The sequence below is a fragment of the Helianthus annuus genome, chromosome 9 (genome assembly GCF_002127325.2).
Source record: "Helianthus annuus cultivar XRQ/B chromosome 9, HanXRQr2.0-SUNRISE, whole genome shotgun sequence".
NCBI classification, from domain to species: Eukaryota; Viridiplantae; Streptophyta; class Magnoliopsida; order Asterales; family Asteraceae; genus Helianthus; species Helianthus annuus.
In genome coordinates, this window is record NC_035441.2 from 184,685,579 (window position 1) to 184,703,992 (window position 18,414).

At 37.7% G+C, this 18,414-nt stretch overlaps 2 protein-coding genes across 2 annotated transcripts; both read left to right on the forward strand.

Annotated features, from left to right (window-relative positions):
* Positions 1–2,470: 2,470 nt before the first annotated feature.
* On the forward strand, positions 2,471–2,872 carry LOC118481855 (extensin-like). Its single transcript, XM_035977161.1, has one exon. It carries the CDS (start codon positions 2,471–2,473, stop codon positions 2,870–2,872), a length of 402 nt encoding a protein of 133 aa, XP_035833054.1.
* Positions 2,873–11,380: 8,508 nt separating this feature from the next.
* On the forward strand, positions 11,381–17,142 carry LOC110930059 (plastidic ATP/ADP-transporter). Its single transcript, XM_022173281.2, has 5 exons — positions 11,381–12,413; positions 14,078–14,332; positions 15,233–15,376; positions 15,454–15,801; positions 16,621–17,142. The coding sequence occupies exons 1-5, from the start codon at positions 11,649–11,651 to the stop codon at positions 16,948–16,950; spliced, it is 1,842 nt and encodes a 613-aa protein (XP_022028973.1). The 5' UTR covers positions 11,381–11,648; the 3' UTR covers positions 16,951–17,142.
* The last annotated feature ends 1,272 nt before the right edge of the window (positions 17,143–18,414 follow it).

Genomic DNA, 18,414 nt, shown 5'->3' on the forward strand with positions numbered 1-18,414 from the left:
AAGTTCTGTGTAGAAATATTTCGCGCACATAATCTAACACAGATGTAGGGAAAAAAGTAAAACGTTAAAAAGATAAATAAACTTTTATGTATATAAGACCATGTGTAGTGGGGCGTTTTCTTTAAAAAAATTTCAAAAAAAACGCCCTATAACGCCCAAATGACCATTACACCCGGCGTTATTTTTAAAAAAAAATTCAAAAAAGTTGATTTCGCGTTATGAGGAAAACGCCGAAAATGGCTTGAAGTCTTGCAGGTTGCTTTTTCTTTTGCTGACAAGTTGACAAGTGCTCGCTGACAATTGGTTAGTTGCTTTTCTTTTTTTTTTTTTTTTTTTTAAATGATTGAATGGGGCATTATTATGGGGCATTATACCACTACACCACTTTTGCTATAATGCCCCCTTGCTGACTAGGACGCCACATGGCGCAAAACGCCCCATGGTGGGGGCATTATAGTGTATAACCACTACACATGGTCTAACATACACGTTTCTATTAATTTATTGAATTTTAGCAAACAATTGACCAACTCATTTGATTGTAAAACATATGAAATCTAGACGCTTCGTGAATGTGGACTCGTAAAAAGTCAAATAAAAGAAATAACATAACACGTTAATCTTGGCCACGAAAAGGACCTCTCGTCACGTGCGTCCACCGAAAACTCATTGCACCCTCTTCTCCCCGTGAAAATATACAATTCTTAAAATTGGTTATAAAAGTAGGAGACAAACTACACTTTTTTGTTATGTTACATCATCTTTTTTCACCACGGATATTATTCAACTGATTATTATATTTTATTTGATTTTTACACGGTATGTTTCAGCTATAACGGTGGTTCTGGATTTCTCGTCTTTGTTCATGCATATTCATATCTCATAATCAAGTTATGTTAGCTTAGCCTTTGTATTCATTGTATGATAGATTAGGCAGTAAATTTCCCAAACTTTAGATCAAGTTGCATGGAGTGTATATTGGTTATGAGATTGTAAATGTGTTGTTCTCGATATGCACAAAAATTTCATTTGTGTTTGTTAACAATGACCAATATATATATATGAGACCGGACGTAATGGGCGTGTTCTTGCCCCAATCCCGCCCGAAAACGCCGTCACCTCCGCCCCCGTGGGCGTGTTCTTGCTCCAAACCACTTCCAGCGTGATAAATTCCACGCCCAGCCCTTCCTTTTGTGTCCAATCAGATTCATTTTCCATTTTGTTAAACCAACCAGATTTTTTTGATTTTTTTTATTTAATTTTATTGCAAACATAATGCCCCACAATACTCATATCCACACTACACCCGTTTTAGAAAACGCCCCATAATACCCTATTGCTGACTGGGCTGCCACATGGCATAAAATGTCCATGGGTGGGGAGTTAACCACTACACATGATTTGAGTGATGAGTCCACAAAAATGTTTTTTATGACGTGTTTCACATAATATGAATGAATGAGTATATTCATTTGAAATGCTTGACCTTTAAAACACGTGGTATACCGTATATCTTATAAAGCTAACAAAATATGAAAATAAGAACTCAACAAGCCCAAATTAATAAATAGGTCCAAAAATATCAAATAGACTTCAAACTTGTAATAATAAGTTTGGTCAAAGAAGCAACATGCAAATTTGTTTGTTTTCCTTTTCAAAATAATATTTTTGATCATGTGAATTTGTTTGAATTAAAAAACGAAAGCAAAAACCATTTCTTCCTCGTTATTCTCATTTTTATACAACTCGGTAGGCTTAATCAAGCCGGTTCTTTTTAACAGCCAAACGGATACCATTTTTTGTTTATCAATTTAAGGTATTAAACTTTTTGAGGTACTGCATTATTCTTTTTAATAGACTCTTTTTTTTTTTTTTTCTCTAGAAAGTCTTCAAATGAAGAAAAAAAAAAGACGGTTTTGATCGCTATTTCATCAACAAAGAAAGTTAAGTATTTTGGATAGAAATTTTTTGAAAAGTTTCATACCTTGTATAGGCAATTTTTTAATAATTCGTTATTTCTCAATAATTTTTTAAAAACTATTTGTTCATTACATGGATACACAATTTTTTAATAATTTATTATTTCTCAACATTTTTTTAAACTCTTTGTTTGTTAGATGGATATTTTGGTGTGAAGGCTTCAAGATTAATCCACAAGATCACTATACAAAAACAAATGATTTTATTAATTTGGGTCGGTGTTAACAAACTCACTCTATATCCACTCCTCAACGTATGTCAAGAGTTAGATAGTGATTGATATGCATGAATGAGAAAGATAATGAAATGAAAGAGTGTTTGGTTGATCAATCATTCCATCGACCTAATGTTTTTTTTTTTTTTTTCTCATTTCATCCCCTCTTTCGTCATTCATTAACAACGCAATAATCCACTACCGTTGACGCCACTGCCCACCGTCGTCGTTGTCACCCACACCCACCACTGCCCCCTGCCGCCACCACCACCATTAATGCTGCCCCCACCATCACCCACCGCTGCCGCCAACCGTCGGAGCCACCACCCACCACCGACGTTCACCACCATCTACCGTCGCTGCCACCCCCATCGACGTCCACCACCGCCTATCGCCGCGGCCACCACCCACCATTGGCGTTCACCACCACCCACCATTGCCGCCACCCACCTCCGACTCCGTCGCCTCCACTACCCACCACCAACACTACCACTACCACTACCGCCACCCACCCCTCCGCCACCTATTACGACCCACCTTCACCACCACTGCCACCGACCACCATTCCACCACAACCACTCTACCGATTTTATTCATTCGTTTGTTTTTGTCCACCGAACAACACAAAGTAATGATTTATTCCATTTCTACATTGTAACCAAACAAGACAAGGAATGATAACAATCCACTCAATTATCTTGTCCATTCCATTAGCCCATACCATATAGCCCCTTATTGTTATTACGGTTTGTGGTATATTCGCGGAAGGAGAAGAAACTACTTCCCATCTCCTAGTTGGCTACCAATTTGCACCTAAGGTTTGGGAGAGGGTATCTGCATACTACATATAGTATGTCGAGAATGATTACCGTTGAAACTCTCGGTGGCACCAAAAGTTGGGCAAGCTTGGTCAACCAAAAGAGGGTGTCTCAAGCAATCACCATGACTTCCTTATGGTGCATTTGGAAAGTGATAACCAGAAAATAATGTCATATAAACATATACGTTACACATAGTGGCATAGTTGACCTACATGAATACACAGTTCCTCCAATTACGAGTGATGTTTCAATAAAGGTGCCTATTTTTCTTTAATCGGGAAAATCTAACCACAAAATAAAAAAGCTACAATAGACAACAATAATGATACATTTTCTTTTTCTCTCAAAAAACAATAATTGTATTGCAATAACTCTATGATGATGAGATGAGGCGTTTATCCAAAACACCCGACCCTATCTATCAAGTATCATATCACCTTTGTTTGTAGCCATGAATTATTTTACTAAAGATTAACATATTATTTAAACATTTGTTAAAACATTTCAAGTGCAATAAAATAAACAACAATAGATCCTTCTATGCGTTACACTCTCTAGTAAGACGTTACAATACTCATTCCCCCTCGTTGACACTTCAGTGTTGACCCCTTTCTAGTTCAGCTATTGGACTAACTTATGTCTATATTAGGTAATGAAGATGTATAATATAATTAAACTACACCTTTAACAAATGATTGCACGCCTTAACCTAAGTTACTTTTGTTTTTAGGCTAGAGGGTATGGTGATGGTCCTCTAAGGGATGATGATCCGCCACGTACGTCATAGTCCTCCCAAAGATACTCCATCCTCCAAAAGTAGAGGGTATGGGAGGATGGTCCTAGTCATAGTCCTCCCCACCACTTTTATTTTTTTTTTTTAAATCTTCCACTTTTTTTATTTTTTAAATCTTCCATTTTAAGTTTAAAAAAATTAATGAATATCCCAATACCCTATTATCCTCCACCAGATCTACCTTCTCCATCTCAAAACCCCCAAATCCTCCATTTTTATTTTTCACCCTCACATCTCAAAACCCCCAAATCCTCCACCAGATCTACCTTCTCCGATCCAGATCTCCGATCATGGCGGCGTCACGGCGGCTCCGGGACCTCCAATCGCAACCAGGCAACAAAATCTCCGATCATGGCGGCGTCACGGCGGCTCCGGGATCTCCGATCATGGCGGCGTTCAGAAATCCCGATGATGATAATCAGAAGACTTGTTCACATCTGTTACAACTTGATAAAAAGGGGCCCACCATTTGGATCGTCCTGAACGTCTGAAACTCGACGGTGAAGACGGGGACGGGATGAAGACGGAGGGGGGCGGGATGGGATGACGCCGGCGACGGATGGAGGACGGGCTGAGAACGGTTCCATACCGTCTAGCCTTATACAATACAAAACCAAATGGATGCTTTCATTGAATGCATTATCAGTTAAATAAAAAATACATCGAGATAGAAGGTAAACGGGCAAAAAGCTGCGCCGCTACCCATTTTTGAATAGCAAAACTAAATATTTTAAAAACTACATCCATAGATCACGGGATCATAACATTAGTTTGCATGACCCTTTGAACTCAGCTAAGTATGTCTACAACCTCTGGCGCAAGGAAACCAAGAAAACCAAATCATATTTTAAGTTGTGATCACAAGAGAGAATCTTGATGACATTGTGCAACATATTGAAAACCTCTTGATAGGGTTTGCATTCCTGTGAGTCTATGACGTTATTAGATCTCGTTTTGATGGTGGAAAGGTGAAAAAGTTAATGGTGATGATGGATGAAGATGATATGTGCAAAAGGATGTCAAGGTTCTTAAAGGGACCTCAAAGGGTGTGTAGAAGGTCAAAAGTCCGTATGTTAGTTTAGTATTTATATGAGAGAGAATTATTGGCCATCGAGCAAGATAGGAACCACATGTAAAACTCAAAACACGAAAGTTTGCAATGGACTCGGGTCAGGGCCAGGGTCGGCTCAACCATTTTGGTAGCCTGAAGCAAATTCAAAAACTCGATGCCTTTTTCCAAAAAAAAAAATACTATTTGAGAAAAAAACCTCTTTTACCCGGGTTTGGGACCGACAAAATAAACTAAAAGGTTTATTGTTGTTGAAGTTAACTTAATTTTTTTTTGTATTTTTATATATTTTTTTGTATGTGTAAAGATAAGTTCAGCCAACCCAAATATCATATATATATATATATATTTTTTAAGTTGGAGGCCCTATTGATTTGGAGGCCTAAAGGCCAAGCCTCAAAATACTTAGGCTTGGACGCCCTGACTCAGGTTCATCCACACATTATGCAATGTCTTGTATGCATCACAACTAAGAGTAAATCATGGATATTGATGGATCCATATGATATTCAAACCCTAAAATATCCTAATTTTATCATTTTCCTTTTGAGTGTAATGTCTAAAAGTCGACTACATATCTTTATATCAAGGATGGATCGTTACTTACGTAAGACTAAGTAATGATCAACTCTTTCATAAACTTTTTGAGACCCCAAACATGAAGAGTGCAAATCGTCTCCTCTATATTTGAACGGGCAAGAGACAAACATCAGATGCTATTCGTGCAAGCACATGGATCTTCTTCAAAAAAGAAACTGTTCCATCGAGTCGGGAACCTCTACATTGCAAAAGATAAAGTCTTCTCCAATCTCCTCCACTCGATCCTTTAATGGTTTCAACCAACAATATCACCATATATATTTCTATCACCATATAGCCACATATCGAAGTAGGTATAATACTTTGTAATATTTCTTTGTTCTCTTTCACCTCCATATAACTCATCCCGGACCACGAATAGGATTCCACTTTATAAAATTAAAACATATTTCCACAAACGTTAACTATCATCATGAACCTTTTTATTTATCTTCCTTTAACATGTTCGACTTCATTTGATAACCTATCACATTGCACATGTAACCAGTGCTTAGTTAATTTTTTATCTGCACCTAGTGTTAATTTTTTTTTCCCAAATTTCTTGACCAACTCTTTTAATGAAGGTAACATCTTACACATTTCCGTAACTGATAGAAAAACTATCCTATTGACCATGTGTTTTATATTTTTAAACTAAGCGTGATAATGTGATAGTGTTGTTACCAGTGGCGGATTCAGGAATTTTTTTCACTGGGTTCACTTTTTCAGGTGCTCGAATGTCGATCAACTCGACATTAGTTTTTCGGGTCGGGCTTTATCATTAAACTCACTTTTTTCCTATGATGCTTCAAAGCATTCCTATCCCATTTTCGTTTCTAAACAAACACATTTCTCTAAATTGATTTGTAATAAACTTTTTTCCAAAAGAATTCGAGTCATCTACAAATGGTCGTTTTATTTCAGGTTACACAAAATCCATACATGATAAGGAAGCATAAAAGGGCATTTATGTGAGCCAGTTACAACTACAAACATCATCAAGAAAACTAAAATGATTTTTCAAGTACATGACAAAAATCTCAGCCACGACCCATACCCGCAACAATCAAAATAGTTTGACTAAAAAAGTATAAACTAAGAATCAAATTCAAGTTTAAACAAATTTTAACATCTAATTGAAGTTTCAACAAATTTAACATCAATAATGATTGAAAGTCTACAGAGATTAGCTGGTTGTCATGAACAATTTTCTCAAATAGATTGAAAGTACACACGTTAGTAATTAAAATACCTCAAAAGGATTGAGGAACCGTCATATATGGATATCATATATTAACTTCATTTCAATATCCATTGCATATAGATTGGGAAATGGAATCCATTGTAGGTCCATAGGTGAAGGCGCCTAACTTCTCATGTCTGTGTTTACTTTAACTTTAAAAAGAATGCCCAAACTAAAAAATAAGAAACGGGAATCGAACACGTGACCATGAAGTTAGAATAGAAGCAGTATACCATTGGGGCACTTCATTTGATTTGTTATGGGTTCACTCATAATTTATTTATGGGTTCCTTATTTAATTTCTATATAGGTAATCACTAAAAGTTTAGAACCGAATGGGTTCCTGGGAACCCGATCTTTTCAATTAGATCCGCCCCTGGTTGTTACAATGAGAATGAGACCTGAAGTAGTGATCAGACTGGTTAGGCAAAAGGCTTTAAGGGTTGAAGTTTGCCTAACGCATGTCGTGGGGTTCCCCCAAGTTTGCAAGACGTGGAGAGAGGTTCACTAGTATTGTTATTATTCTCCTTGACTCTTGAACTGATTGGAAATCAGCCCGGAAAGCTACTGTTGGAGAAGATGAATTATTTAGTGTGAAGAAGAGAAGCAAGCATGAAGCTAGTTCTCGAGAGGGAGAAGAAGAATCAGAGAATTAAGATAGTTTCTGCTGATTCTGGAATGTTTGGCATGCTTGTCATGGCCTGTATTTTATAGGGAAAGAGGTTTCTCAAAGGAGAAACCTTTGACTAGTGAAGCTGGCTTGCAGTGAGGGACTTACCCTTTTAGGGGTTGAAACGTTTGGACCTGCGGATAAAAGAGGACTCCCTGTGCACATGTCTGCTTTTGCGGCTGTGGGAGAGTTGTTTTAAGCAATCAGTGAAGTGACTGATTACTGTACACGTTCTTTTTGTTGTTCACCTTAGTTCCCGGGTTTTAAACCCTTTAACCTTTTAACCCTTCAAGCTATTATGTATTCTTAGTCATTTTATTGAGGCTTGAGCTACTCCCGTCATCAGCCCCCCAAGTCAGAGGTTTTTGGGGTGTATGCACAAATGCTTCTGACTTTTTTTGTACATTTGTTTTATTTTGCTTGAAGGCTTCAAGGCTTGAGAGCTTAAAAGGTTCACAGCAGTTGAGATTTTTGGTTTTTGAATTTTGAAAAGATGGTTGGTGTGACTAGTGGCAGTTTTTTGTCAGGCGGCGGTTTTAATAGACTGTTGTGTAACTATAACATTTGCTTTGTCATCTATTTACCTTTATCTTCTAAAAAAACCACTTCTACACATTTTCCTCTCAAGTTCATTCCCCTTTCTTCCAGGTTAGTTTCGATTTTCACTTCTTCTTATTTTCTAGTATGGGTGCTCGTAAGGATTTAGCGAAATCATTTTCGCGTTTAACCCAAGAAGAAGTAGAAGCTTTTTGCTTAGAATGGGGCATTGGGTTGAAATTTAAACCGGTTGCACCGGGTTGTGATGTTTCAATCGATCGGTGTCCTCCTGGTTCAGTTGCTTTGTATTGTTGCCACTTTGAATTTTCTAATCTCCGACATCCTTTTTCGAACTTTGTGTTGAATGTTCTAGAATATTACCTTGTTTCGTTTGGTCAGATCCACCCTCAGGGTCTGGCTAGGGGTCTGCATTTCGAGGTTTTATGCCGGGCTTCCAGATATGATCCAACCCTTTTGTCATTTCGTCGGTTCTTCCGATTAGCCAAGAATGGTGATTGGTTCACATTCGAAACGTCCCAAGTCGACACTTGTTTGGTTTCATCCATGGTCTCCAGTCTTGGTGTCTGGAAAGACCGATTCTTCTGGGTTTCAGTTGAGATTGTTCCTTTTAAAATGGTTTGGAGACATCCGGACGCCGTTCTTAATAAAACTGAACCCTCTGCTCTTGAGATAAATACTCGTTTTCTTGAAACCATCAGGGAGTGTCCTTCGAGGGTTCGTCCCTTTCCTGAGCCTTTACTAGTGTTGTTGGGCATTAGTAAATTGTGGGACAAACCTGATCGGGATCCAGTGCTTATGAGAGATGGTCAGGGTATGCGTTTGTTCTGGTGTGTTATTATGTTCCTATTGCCTGTTTGTTTATACCCTGTATTTGTGTTTATTCTGTAGTTATGTCTGCACTTGACTTTGTGAAGAGTGATGACACTTCTGATGTCGTGTTTGAGGATGTCGCAGCTACTCCCGGCGAATATGCAGTTGCCAGGGGGTCTAAGCATCAGTTCGAAGGTTCCGGTTATGTGAGTGTTCCAAACGTTAAGGGTTTCACGAAAGTTCCTGCTTCCAAGGTTTCTACTCGTCGGTCAAACCGCCGTTTAAAAAGTGTTGATTAACCCTCTGGTTCAGAGGCTATTGATATTAGTGATGATATTGAGGTGTCCGTTGAGCAGGTTTCTGAAGGTGGTGTAGAGAAGGAAAAGGAAAAAGAGTTGGTGGTTGCTGGGAAAAAGAAAAAATTGGTTAAAAGGGTGTTGTGCCTACTATCCAAGGTTCCTCGGGCAAAAGCGTTGAAGGCTTGGAAGAGCCTGGTATTGAAGAAGTTTACGTTCCTAATTGGGGTGTGAAAGTTGGGACAGTTTCAAGGATCCTACCGTTTGTGCAGATGTATTGGCCCATTTTGCTCCCCCTGGTGTCCGAGATGCTATATCGGAGATGGAGGGTGATCATTTTATTTCAAGGTTTATGTTGAGCTCTTGCAAACTTTCTGCCCTGTTGGCTGAGGGTGTTACCCGTTTTCGGAAAAAGGGATGCAAGAATATGAAGAAGTTACGAAGAAGAAGGATAAAATGAAGGCTTCCATGGCTTCTATGAAGAAAGAGATTGACGGTTTTGCCAAAAGAAAGAGGCTTGGGTGAAGAAGATGCACGAGGTTACGTCAAGGCATGAGGTGGAGGTTCAGGGTTTGAAAAAGGAGATAGAAGCTTTGAAGGTTCAGGAGAGGACTTCTTTGAAGGAGCAGGAGGTGTTAAAGGCTGATAATAGGTGGTTGATTGAGCATGGCTTTCAACAAGTGGTCACCTACCTTTTTCATTCTTCTGAATTCAACCAGGCTTTGGGTGCTGTGTATACGAAGTTGCTAGCTCATGGAAGGCATCAAGGTCTTGTTGCTGGGTACAAAGCTTGCGAGGCTGGTGAACCACAAGTCAAATCTCCCCACTTTCAACCGCAGGCTCTTAAAGTCTTTCAAGATTCTGTTCGGGACATGGAGCATATGACTTGGCCTTTTGTGGGTGAGGTTTCTGAGTGTTTTGACAAGCCACTTTCTGTTTTATAGGGTTACCTCGTGGTCTAAATGAGGTTGTTTGCAAGAAAGTGTTGGAGTCCTTGTCTAAAAAACGCTCATGCTCGGGGTATAGTGAAGAAAACATGTCTGCAGGTGATGAAGCCTCGAAGGAAGGAAGCCTTGAAGCCTCTAAGGCGGCTAGTGAGGGTCGAAAGAAGAAAAAGGCAAAGAAGTCCAAGGATGATGGAGCTGGGGCATCGAAGCCTTCTGATGCTGGTGATGCAAATTAAACTTTCTGAATTTCATTCGTAGCTATCTTAGCACTCTGAACAATATTATGTTTTCATGTCTTTTGAACAATTTAGGTTTTGCAGAAACCCTTAAGGTTTCTGTTGATGGTTGTTAGCCCTAGTGGATGTTTGAACAATTTGCATGTTTACAAACCGCTAACTTCTGGTTGTTGGCCGTGACTGTTAAACATTATGTAGGTTTTAAGGCCCTTAGGGCTTCTTATGTTATGCTAACCTAGGCTCCCTTACAAAACTATTCTTATGGTTTAGATTAGCTATTAACCCATTTAGCATTAGGTTTAGACCTCTAGTGAGCCAAATACCCAATTTTGCTAAGGCTAAGGACACATTTTTTCGAGCTCGAACAAGGTACACGAATTCCCAGGGCCGGCCCTACACCCAGTTAAACCGTTTTTGAGCAAAATCCGGTGCGATATAAAAACCGAATTTTAAAACATTGATCATAACTTTTAACTACCATAAAATAATTATAATTATTATCTATATAGTAAATGATTAATATATTTTTTCTAATCCTCTACCCATAATAAAGATTTCCGACCATTTAATAAAGCATCGGTGGTATGAATGAATATGACATTTCATTTTTTGGTGGTACTTGCTACCTTCTATTTCAAATCTTGTTTACAAAATATAGTTTACAATATTTTTTCTAAATTTAGAGGATTACAGGATGATTAATTTTTCGACTGAATAAACAGTATTCTTTTTATACATTTATTAACAAATTCATGGGTTTATAATAAATTTCAACTTTGCTATTAATTTGAGATTGAATAAAGTTGTGGCATCACAATAGAAAACACAAAATGAACAAAATCTAATGTTTTTCCTTTTCAGGAATTTTCAAACGCACTAAATGATGAAATAATGTCAACTATTTTTTTTTCTTTTACTTTTCTCATTAGTTTTTTTTTTTTTTTTTTTTGCAAGCTTAGAAAAAAAAAAAAAAGGTACCATAACCAGACAAATGAAAACGAAATGCAGGTTACCAACTTCGACGCGATCTCTGGGGATCGAGTCCCCTACGCAAACTCCCATAAATATCTTCAAGGGCAATTTCGTCATTTCACTTCCATTAAAAGTCTGGGCCCAAACTTCCATTCTTTCTTCCACTCACATGATTCCCTTGCACTTTACAGATTCTTTATTATTTCCCATTTTTTATTTTTTCCGGCCAAAATTAAAATCCAATTTATTACAACATTTCATTTTTCAATATTATTTTTCAATTTCAATAATCTATGATTCTATGTTTTAAATTTCTAATCCCATTTTTTTTCAGGGTTTCTTTCACTTTTACATAAACCCTTATACTCCTCTTTATCTTCAAGAATTCTTCAAGATTCTTGAACCCACTCATAAATTAGGGTCACTGTGCAGAAAAAAAAAGTGAAATTTGTGGAAAAAAATGGAAGCTTTGATACAAACAAAAGGGCTTCTATCTCTCCCTTCAAATCCCAAATCTTTAAATTTCTTTAATCGGCCCCAAAACTCTCTTCGCCAACGAATTAATCTTCCAAATTCATTAAAACCCAAATCTACAAATGGGTTTTCAAGAAATCTTGATGGGTATAAAAAATTTGGAAGCTTTTTGACACCTACTGGGTTGACTCCCACCCAAAAAGTCAAATTTCATGTCTGTAAGGCTTCCGCCGCCGCCGCCGTGCCGGACGGTGACGGAGCTGAACCGCCGAAGTTTTTGGGTGTTGAGGTTCTGACCTTGAAAAAGATTGTGCCTTTAGGGTTGATGTTTTTTTGTATTCTTTTCAATTACACAATTCTTAGGGATACTAAAGATGTGTTGGTTGTAACAGCTAAAGGGTCAAGTGCTGAAATCATACCCTTTTTGAAAACTTGGGTGAATTTGCCTATGGCAATTGGGTTTATGCTTTTGTATACAAAGTTGTCAAATGTGTTGTCAAAGAAGGCTCTTTTTTACACTGTAATGCTTCCATTTATTGCTTTCTTTGGGGCTTTTGGGTTTGTGTTTTATCCTCTTAGTGGTTACTTTCACCCAACAGCTCTTGCTGATAGACTTCTTGAGTTTTTGGGCCCTCGGTTTCTCGGACCGCTTGCGATTTTGAGGATTTGGAGTTTTTGTTTGTTTTATGTCATGGCTGAGCTTTGGGGTAGTGTGGTGGTTTCAGTTCTGTTTTGGGGATTTGCAAATCAGGTAATGAATTGTTTTCGTGTTCGGTTAAATTTATGTTGTTTTGTTGGATCTGTTTATGTTTCTTGATTGTTATTGGATCATACTATCATAGCTTGATTGGAGATCATGATTTACTTTGTTGAAAATGCTTTATGTTTGAATTAGCATTGAAACTTGACAGAAGCATGCTACATATATTTAAGCAAACTAAGAGAAAACAAGAGTTTGAGGAATATATTATACTTCTAGATGGATATTATAGGCAGACAATGAGATTTTTAGGGCTAAAAGCATAAAGAAATAATTTTTTTTACTCAAATTTGTATGTTGGTTGATAAAAGAGTAAATTACAAAAATCGTCCTTTATGTATGTCACTTATTGCAAACTGTGTCCTTTATCTTCAATAATTACAGAAGAGGTAATTACTGTTTTCGTCCCTGTGGTTTGTCAAAAATCACTATTTCAGTCCATTAGTTTAAAAATTGCGATTTCAGTCCCTGTGGTTTCACTTTCGTAACCATTTCAGTCCACCTCGTAACCATTTCAGTCCCTGTACTAACAGAATAAATGGATTGAAATGGTTACGAAAGTGAAACCACGGGGACTGAAATGGTTACGAAAGTGAAATCACAGGGACTGAAATCGCAATTTTTAAACTAATGGACTGAAATAGTGATTTTTAACAAACCACAGGGACGAAAACAGTAATTAACTCTAATGGAAAATATTCTGAAATTTTGTGCCTTTTAGGAGAAAGAAAACATTATATTACTCAAAATAGAAGTTATTGTTTTGGACCCAAAGGTGTAGCTCCACCCTGTTCAAAATTAATCGGCTGTTTGAAGTTTGTCTATTTTTTCTATGTGCTATCGTGCTTATTCTGTTTCACAGTCCCATATATGAATCAGTCAGTTATATTAGTTAAACATACAAGATTTAGTAGTGTCGATATTTGATGTACATTACGTTGTTCTTAAGTCAAGATCATACATGAAACAACGATTTAGTGTTCAAATCGTTGATATACACATGTTTCTATGTTGTCAAAGACGCAAGACGCAGGTGAGGCGCATCGGCCTCGCCTGGAGACTAGGCGCAAGGCGCAAAAAAAAGCATGGGTTTTTTTTAAGAAAAGCGCACATAGAGAAAAAAATATAAAAAATATGTTATGCTTTGAAAATAAATAAGATTCCACGTATAAAATTAAAAAAAAAAAACTATTATATATGTCATTTAAGATCATGTAGCTAATAGTTAGTAGCAAAAGTTTAGGACTTATATGTTGTAAGTTTTGGGTGTGTGAATAAAAGTCTCAAAAGGTGGTAAATATAGGAGCCCTTAGATCAAAGTAATCTACGGTTGTGATATAATGAGTTTCTGAGCTGGAATTTGGTTGAACTCGTGCGTCCTGCGGACACGAATGCAGCTCCGAAAACCCGGGCCCGCATGAGGCAGTTTTTGCACGCACTCAGTTTCGTCTTTTTTTTCTGCTAATGCTTTGCGCCTCAGCACCGTTTTTGCAAAAAAAAAAACCCATTTTTGCGCCTAGGCTACCACCAGGCGCTATAGGTGCGCCCGAGCGCCTAGGCGCGCGCTTTTTGCGCTTTTCACAACATAGATGTGTTTACCTCTAAGTTGAGCTTATGCAATTGCTTTATTACATTTTTACCCTCATAAAATGCAGATAACTACTGTAGAGGAAGCCAAGAAATTCTACCCTCTATTTGGTCTAGGAGCAAATGTTGCTCTGATCTTCTCGGGCCGTACAGTGAAATATTTTTCAAACATGAGAAAACATTTGGGCCCCGGGGTCGATGGATGGGCCATTTCTTTAAAATATATGATGAGCATTGTTGTGATTATGGGGTTAGCAATCTGTGGTCTTTATTGGTGGGTCAATGCTTACGTTCCGCTTCCTACCCGTAGCAAAAAGAAGAAGGTAACACTCGTTATTTGATATTTGTCTATTTGATGACATAAGTATCTAAGTAGTTAATGCGGTAAAAAATCGGATATCGGTCAAGGACTGATACTTTAGATATCGGTAATCGCGGTGGGATATCGGTAATTTTAATATCATGCTGAATTTATATAGGCAAATTGGAAAATAATAATCCCATCTTTCTGAAATTGGCCGATAATAATCCAAAGTCAGTTATTAGCTAATAATAATCCGACCTCGTCCATTTTTTGTTGTAAAATAGTCCGCCGTTAAAATAGCTTAACGGAGTTAAGTTTTTTTTCCGAATTACAAACCGATTTTTTAGGGCTTTTGATCACAACGAGGATACGAGTCGATTTTTGTAAAACTTACCTCAAAATACTGCCCCCAACCCACGAAAACGATGCTTCAATTCGGGTGTTTAACTTCCAATTAACAAAATTCAAGCCATTTCGAACACAATATCGAGGTAAGTTTTACATCAATCGACTCGTATCCTCGTTCTGATCAAAAGCCCTAAAACATCGGTTTGTAATTCGGAAAAAAACTTAACTCTGTTAAGCTTATTTTAACGGCGGTCTATTTTACAAAAAAATTGGACGAGGTCGGATTATTATTGGCTAATAACTGTCTTGGGATTATTATTGGCCAATTTCAGAAAGATGGGATTATTATTTTCCAATTTGCCATTTATATATAAAGCAATTTAATACTAGTAGCAAATTCGTTCCATTATCGCCGATAATATCGGTACTGGTATTTTGACCGATATCTCACTAGGGGACTGATAACCGATATATCGGCGATATTAACTACATAGATCAGTATTTGATGAGTAGTTTATATGTCATGTGTATGAATCTTGAAACGATCCGTTGCTTGATTCTCTTTTTGCAGGAAAAAGTGAACATGTCGACAATGGAGAGTTTGAAGTTTTTGGCGTCTTCACCGTACATTAGGGATCTAGCCACATTGGTGGTAGCCTATGGTATCAGTATTAATCTCGTTGAGGTGACCTGGAAATCAAAGCTCAAAGCCCAGGTAAAACATTAAAACAATCGTTTAATTTGTTCATGAACTTGTTACATGGACTCATGACGCTCATTTTGGTCTTTCAGTTTCCCAGCCCGAATGAATACTCTGCTTTCATGGGTGATTTCTCAACCGCAACTGGAATAACAACATTCACAATGATGTTGCTAAGTGGGTGGATATTCGACAAATACGGGTGGGGTGTGGCAGCCAAAATTACACCCACGGTTCTTCTTGCAACGGGGATCGGGTTTTTCTCGTTGATTCTGTTTGGTGACCCGCTCGCACCAAGTATGATGAAGTTTGGAATCACTCCACTTTTAGCAGCGGTTTATGTAGGTGCTATGCAAAATATATTCAGCAAAAGTGCCAAATATAGTCTGTTTGATCCTTGCAAGGAAATGGCCTATATTCCTTTGGATGAGGATACCAAGGTTTGTTGCTTAAACTCAATTTATTATTGTTATTACTACTATTATAGTTATTATTATTACTACTAGATTATTATTTTTTTGGCGGGTTTTAATACTATAAAAACATTAGTGAAGGGTTTAAATACAAAAGGCTCTTAACATGCGACGGTACGCGACCACCAATATAACGTGCGTAATTAAGGTTAACCAAACCCATGCGTAATTATGCAAATAACGTGCATAATTATGTATTATAACGTGCGTAATTATGCAAGTGACATGCGTAATTATGCAAAGTTAATTACTATTGTGCCACGTGTTCAATTAAAGGCCTAGATTAGATCAGATGTGCAGTTGAGATGCTCGCGTATGCCCGATAAGGTGGTCTTGTACGTTAACCGGCTTCAAAACTTTATACTTTTCTTATTTTTCACAAAAAAAAAAAATCCATCAATCTAGTTTTGTTATATTAAAATCCCTAAACTTGTATACATACACGAAAAAGTCACAACTCATTTTGATATATACCCAAATCCCTAAACTTGTCTAAAATGCATGTACTATTAATTTTTTTCTTTTTTTTGTATTTTTCAAATAGTGACTTGTTAACTCTTAAATTTTTTTCTTTTTTTTTTGTATTTTTTTCTTTTAAAAAGATGGTATATATATTTTTTTTCAAGAGTGTTGAATCTCAATCTTTATCAATTTTGACCAATTTAAGAGTTAAAGAGTCATTATTATGAAGTACTAAAAAAATACTTGCATTTTAGACAAGTTTAGGGACTTTAGCATACACAAGTTATAAATACACAAGTTATAACGTCATTGAATCTTGATCAGGTTAAAGGGAAGGCGGCAATCGATGTGGTATGCAACCCGTTAGGGAAATCAGGCGGTGCTTTGATCCAACAATTCATGATATTGACATTCGGATCACTTGCAAACTCAACGCCGTATCTTGGTGGAATATTATTAGTAATCGTTTTGGCATGGTTAGCGGCAGCAAGGTCATTAGACACACAGTTCACCGCTTTACGACGCGAGGAGGAGATTGAGAAAGAGATGGAGAGGACAGCTGTCAAAATCCCAGTGGTGTCTTCAAACGAAGACGGAGACGATAACAAATCTCTTGGAAGCTCAACGGAAACATCGTATCCTACCAACTCTTGAAGAACAATAAAAGTTGTTTGCAGGATCAGTTTGATCTGGTTTTATAGTATTTGAAGTCTTTGATCTACATAGATATCATGTTTACTAGTTTGATTTTAGTTTTATTCATCAAAATCTGTGTACAAACAGCATATGGGTATTATTTTCACCATTTTATTATTAGTTTGCTATGTATGCTTCACACTTTTGATATTTTTATTTTTTTGCTATTATAGAAGGTAAACGGGCAACAAGCTGCGCCGCTACCAAAAATAGATCAGATCCGACCCTTCCAGCAACTAAGTCCGTGTTGCAAAAAGACTAAGAAGCTCAGTTTCCGCTACAAGAAGCTACCTTGCAATTGATTCAGTCCATAGTCCATAACGATCGACCTTTCTTAAGGACCAACGTCCTCATTGGGAAGGCCAACGTTCTCGTTGGTTGGGACAGCTTCCTCTGGGGGCAACAAACGAGTCTGGCTCTGGTACCATTGTTACAACCCAAATGGTAGAACTGGTCCCAAAAGACTAGCCTAGCCAACGTCCTCATTGGGAAGGTCAACGTTCTCGTTGGTTGGGACAGCTTCCTCTGTGGGCAACAAACGAGTCTGGCTCTGATACCATTGTTACAACCCAAATGGTAGAACTGGTCCCAAAAGACTAGCCTAGTGAGAGAGGGTGCCATTTGGGTTATAAACCTTACATTAGTTGCCCAAACAATCGATGTGGAACAAGTCTCGTACCTTACAATGGATTCAGTGCATAACACAGTTTCACTTGCAAGACAAGAAGCTTAGTTTCACTTGCAAGAAGCTTAGTGGAAAGTAGCTTCGGTTGAACTGGAAGAAGCTCGCCTTACGCAAGAAGCTTACCTCTACACACAAAAAAAACAGGGGGGGATCTAGCTGAGACAGAGGGGTAGCAACTTTGTCAGCGAAATGTAAAAAATAAAATTATTCTCCAATTTATGTATCGGGATACCCTGAGCAAATATAAGGATACCCCTAGGTCCAATTTTTTTTTACGCTATCCCTAAACTTTTCTTCTAGATCCACCACTGCAAAAAAAACCCGCCTCCACACGCAAGAAGGAGCTCGCCTTTCTGCTTTGTTTGCTTCTGTACATTTGGTCAATGCGAGAATCGTCAAATTCTTGGATTAGTCCTGTATTCCGCATTTTGGTTCAGTTGAAAAGTATATTTATGAACTATGATTCTATAGCCTGTTGTAGGTTTTTTTTATTAGTAGGTATAAAAATGCTATGTAGGCATGATTTAATATAGCAAATTTTAACTAAACTGTTCTTGAGGTTCTAATGACCCCAATTTCGATTGTCGTTTGATTTTTAATATGTCACATTATCTTCGTGTTTTAAATAAGGGGGAGACTATTTGCACACTTGGTGTGTAGATAGTCACCCTAAAAAGGGTTTTTTTTTGTCCTATATACACACCCTGCAGTGTCAAGCTGTGAACAACGATCGGCGT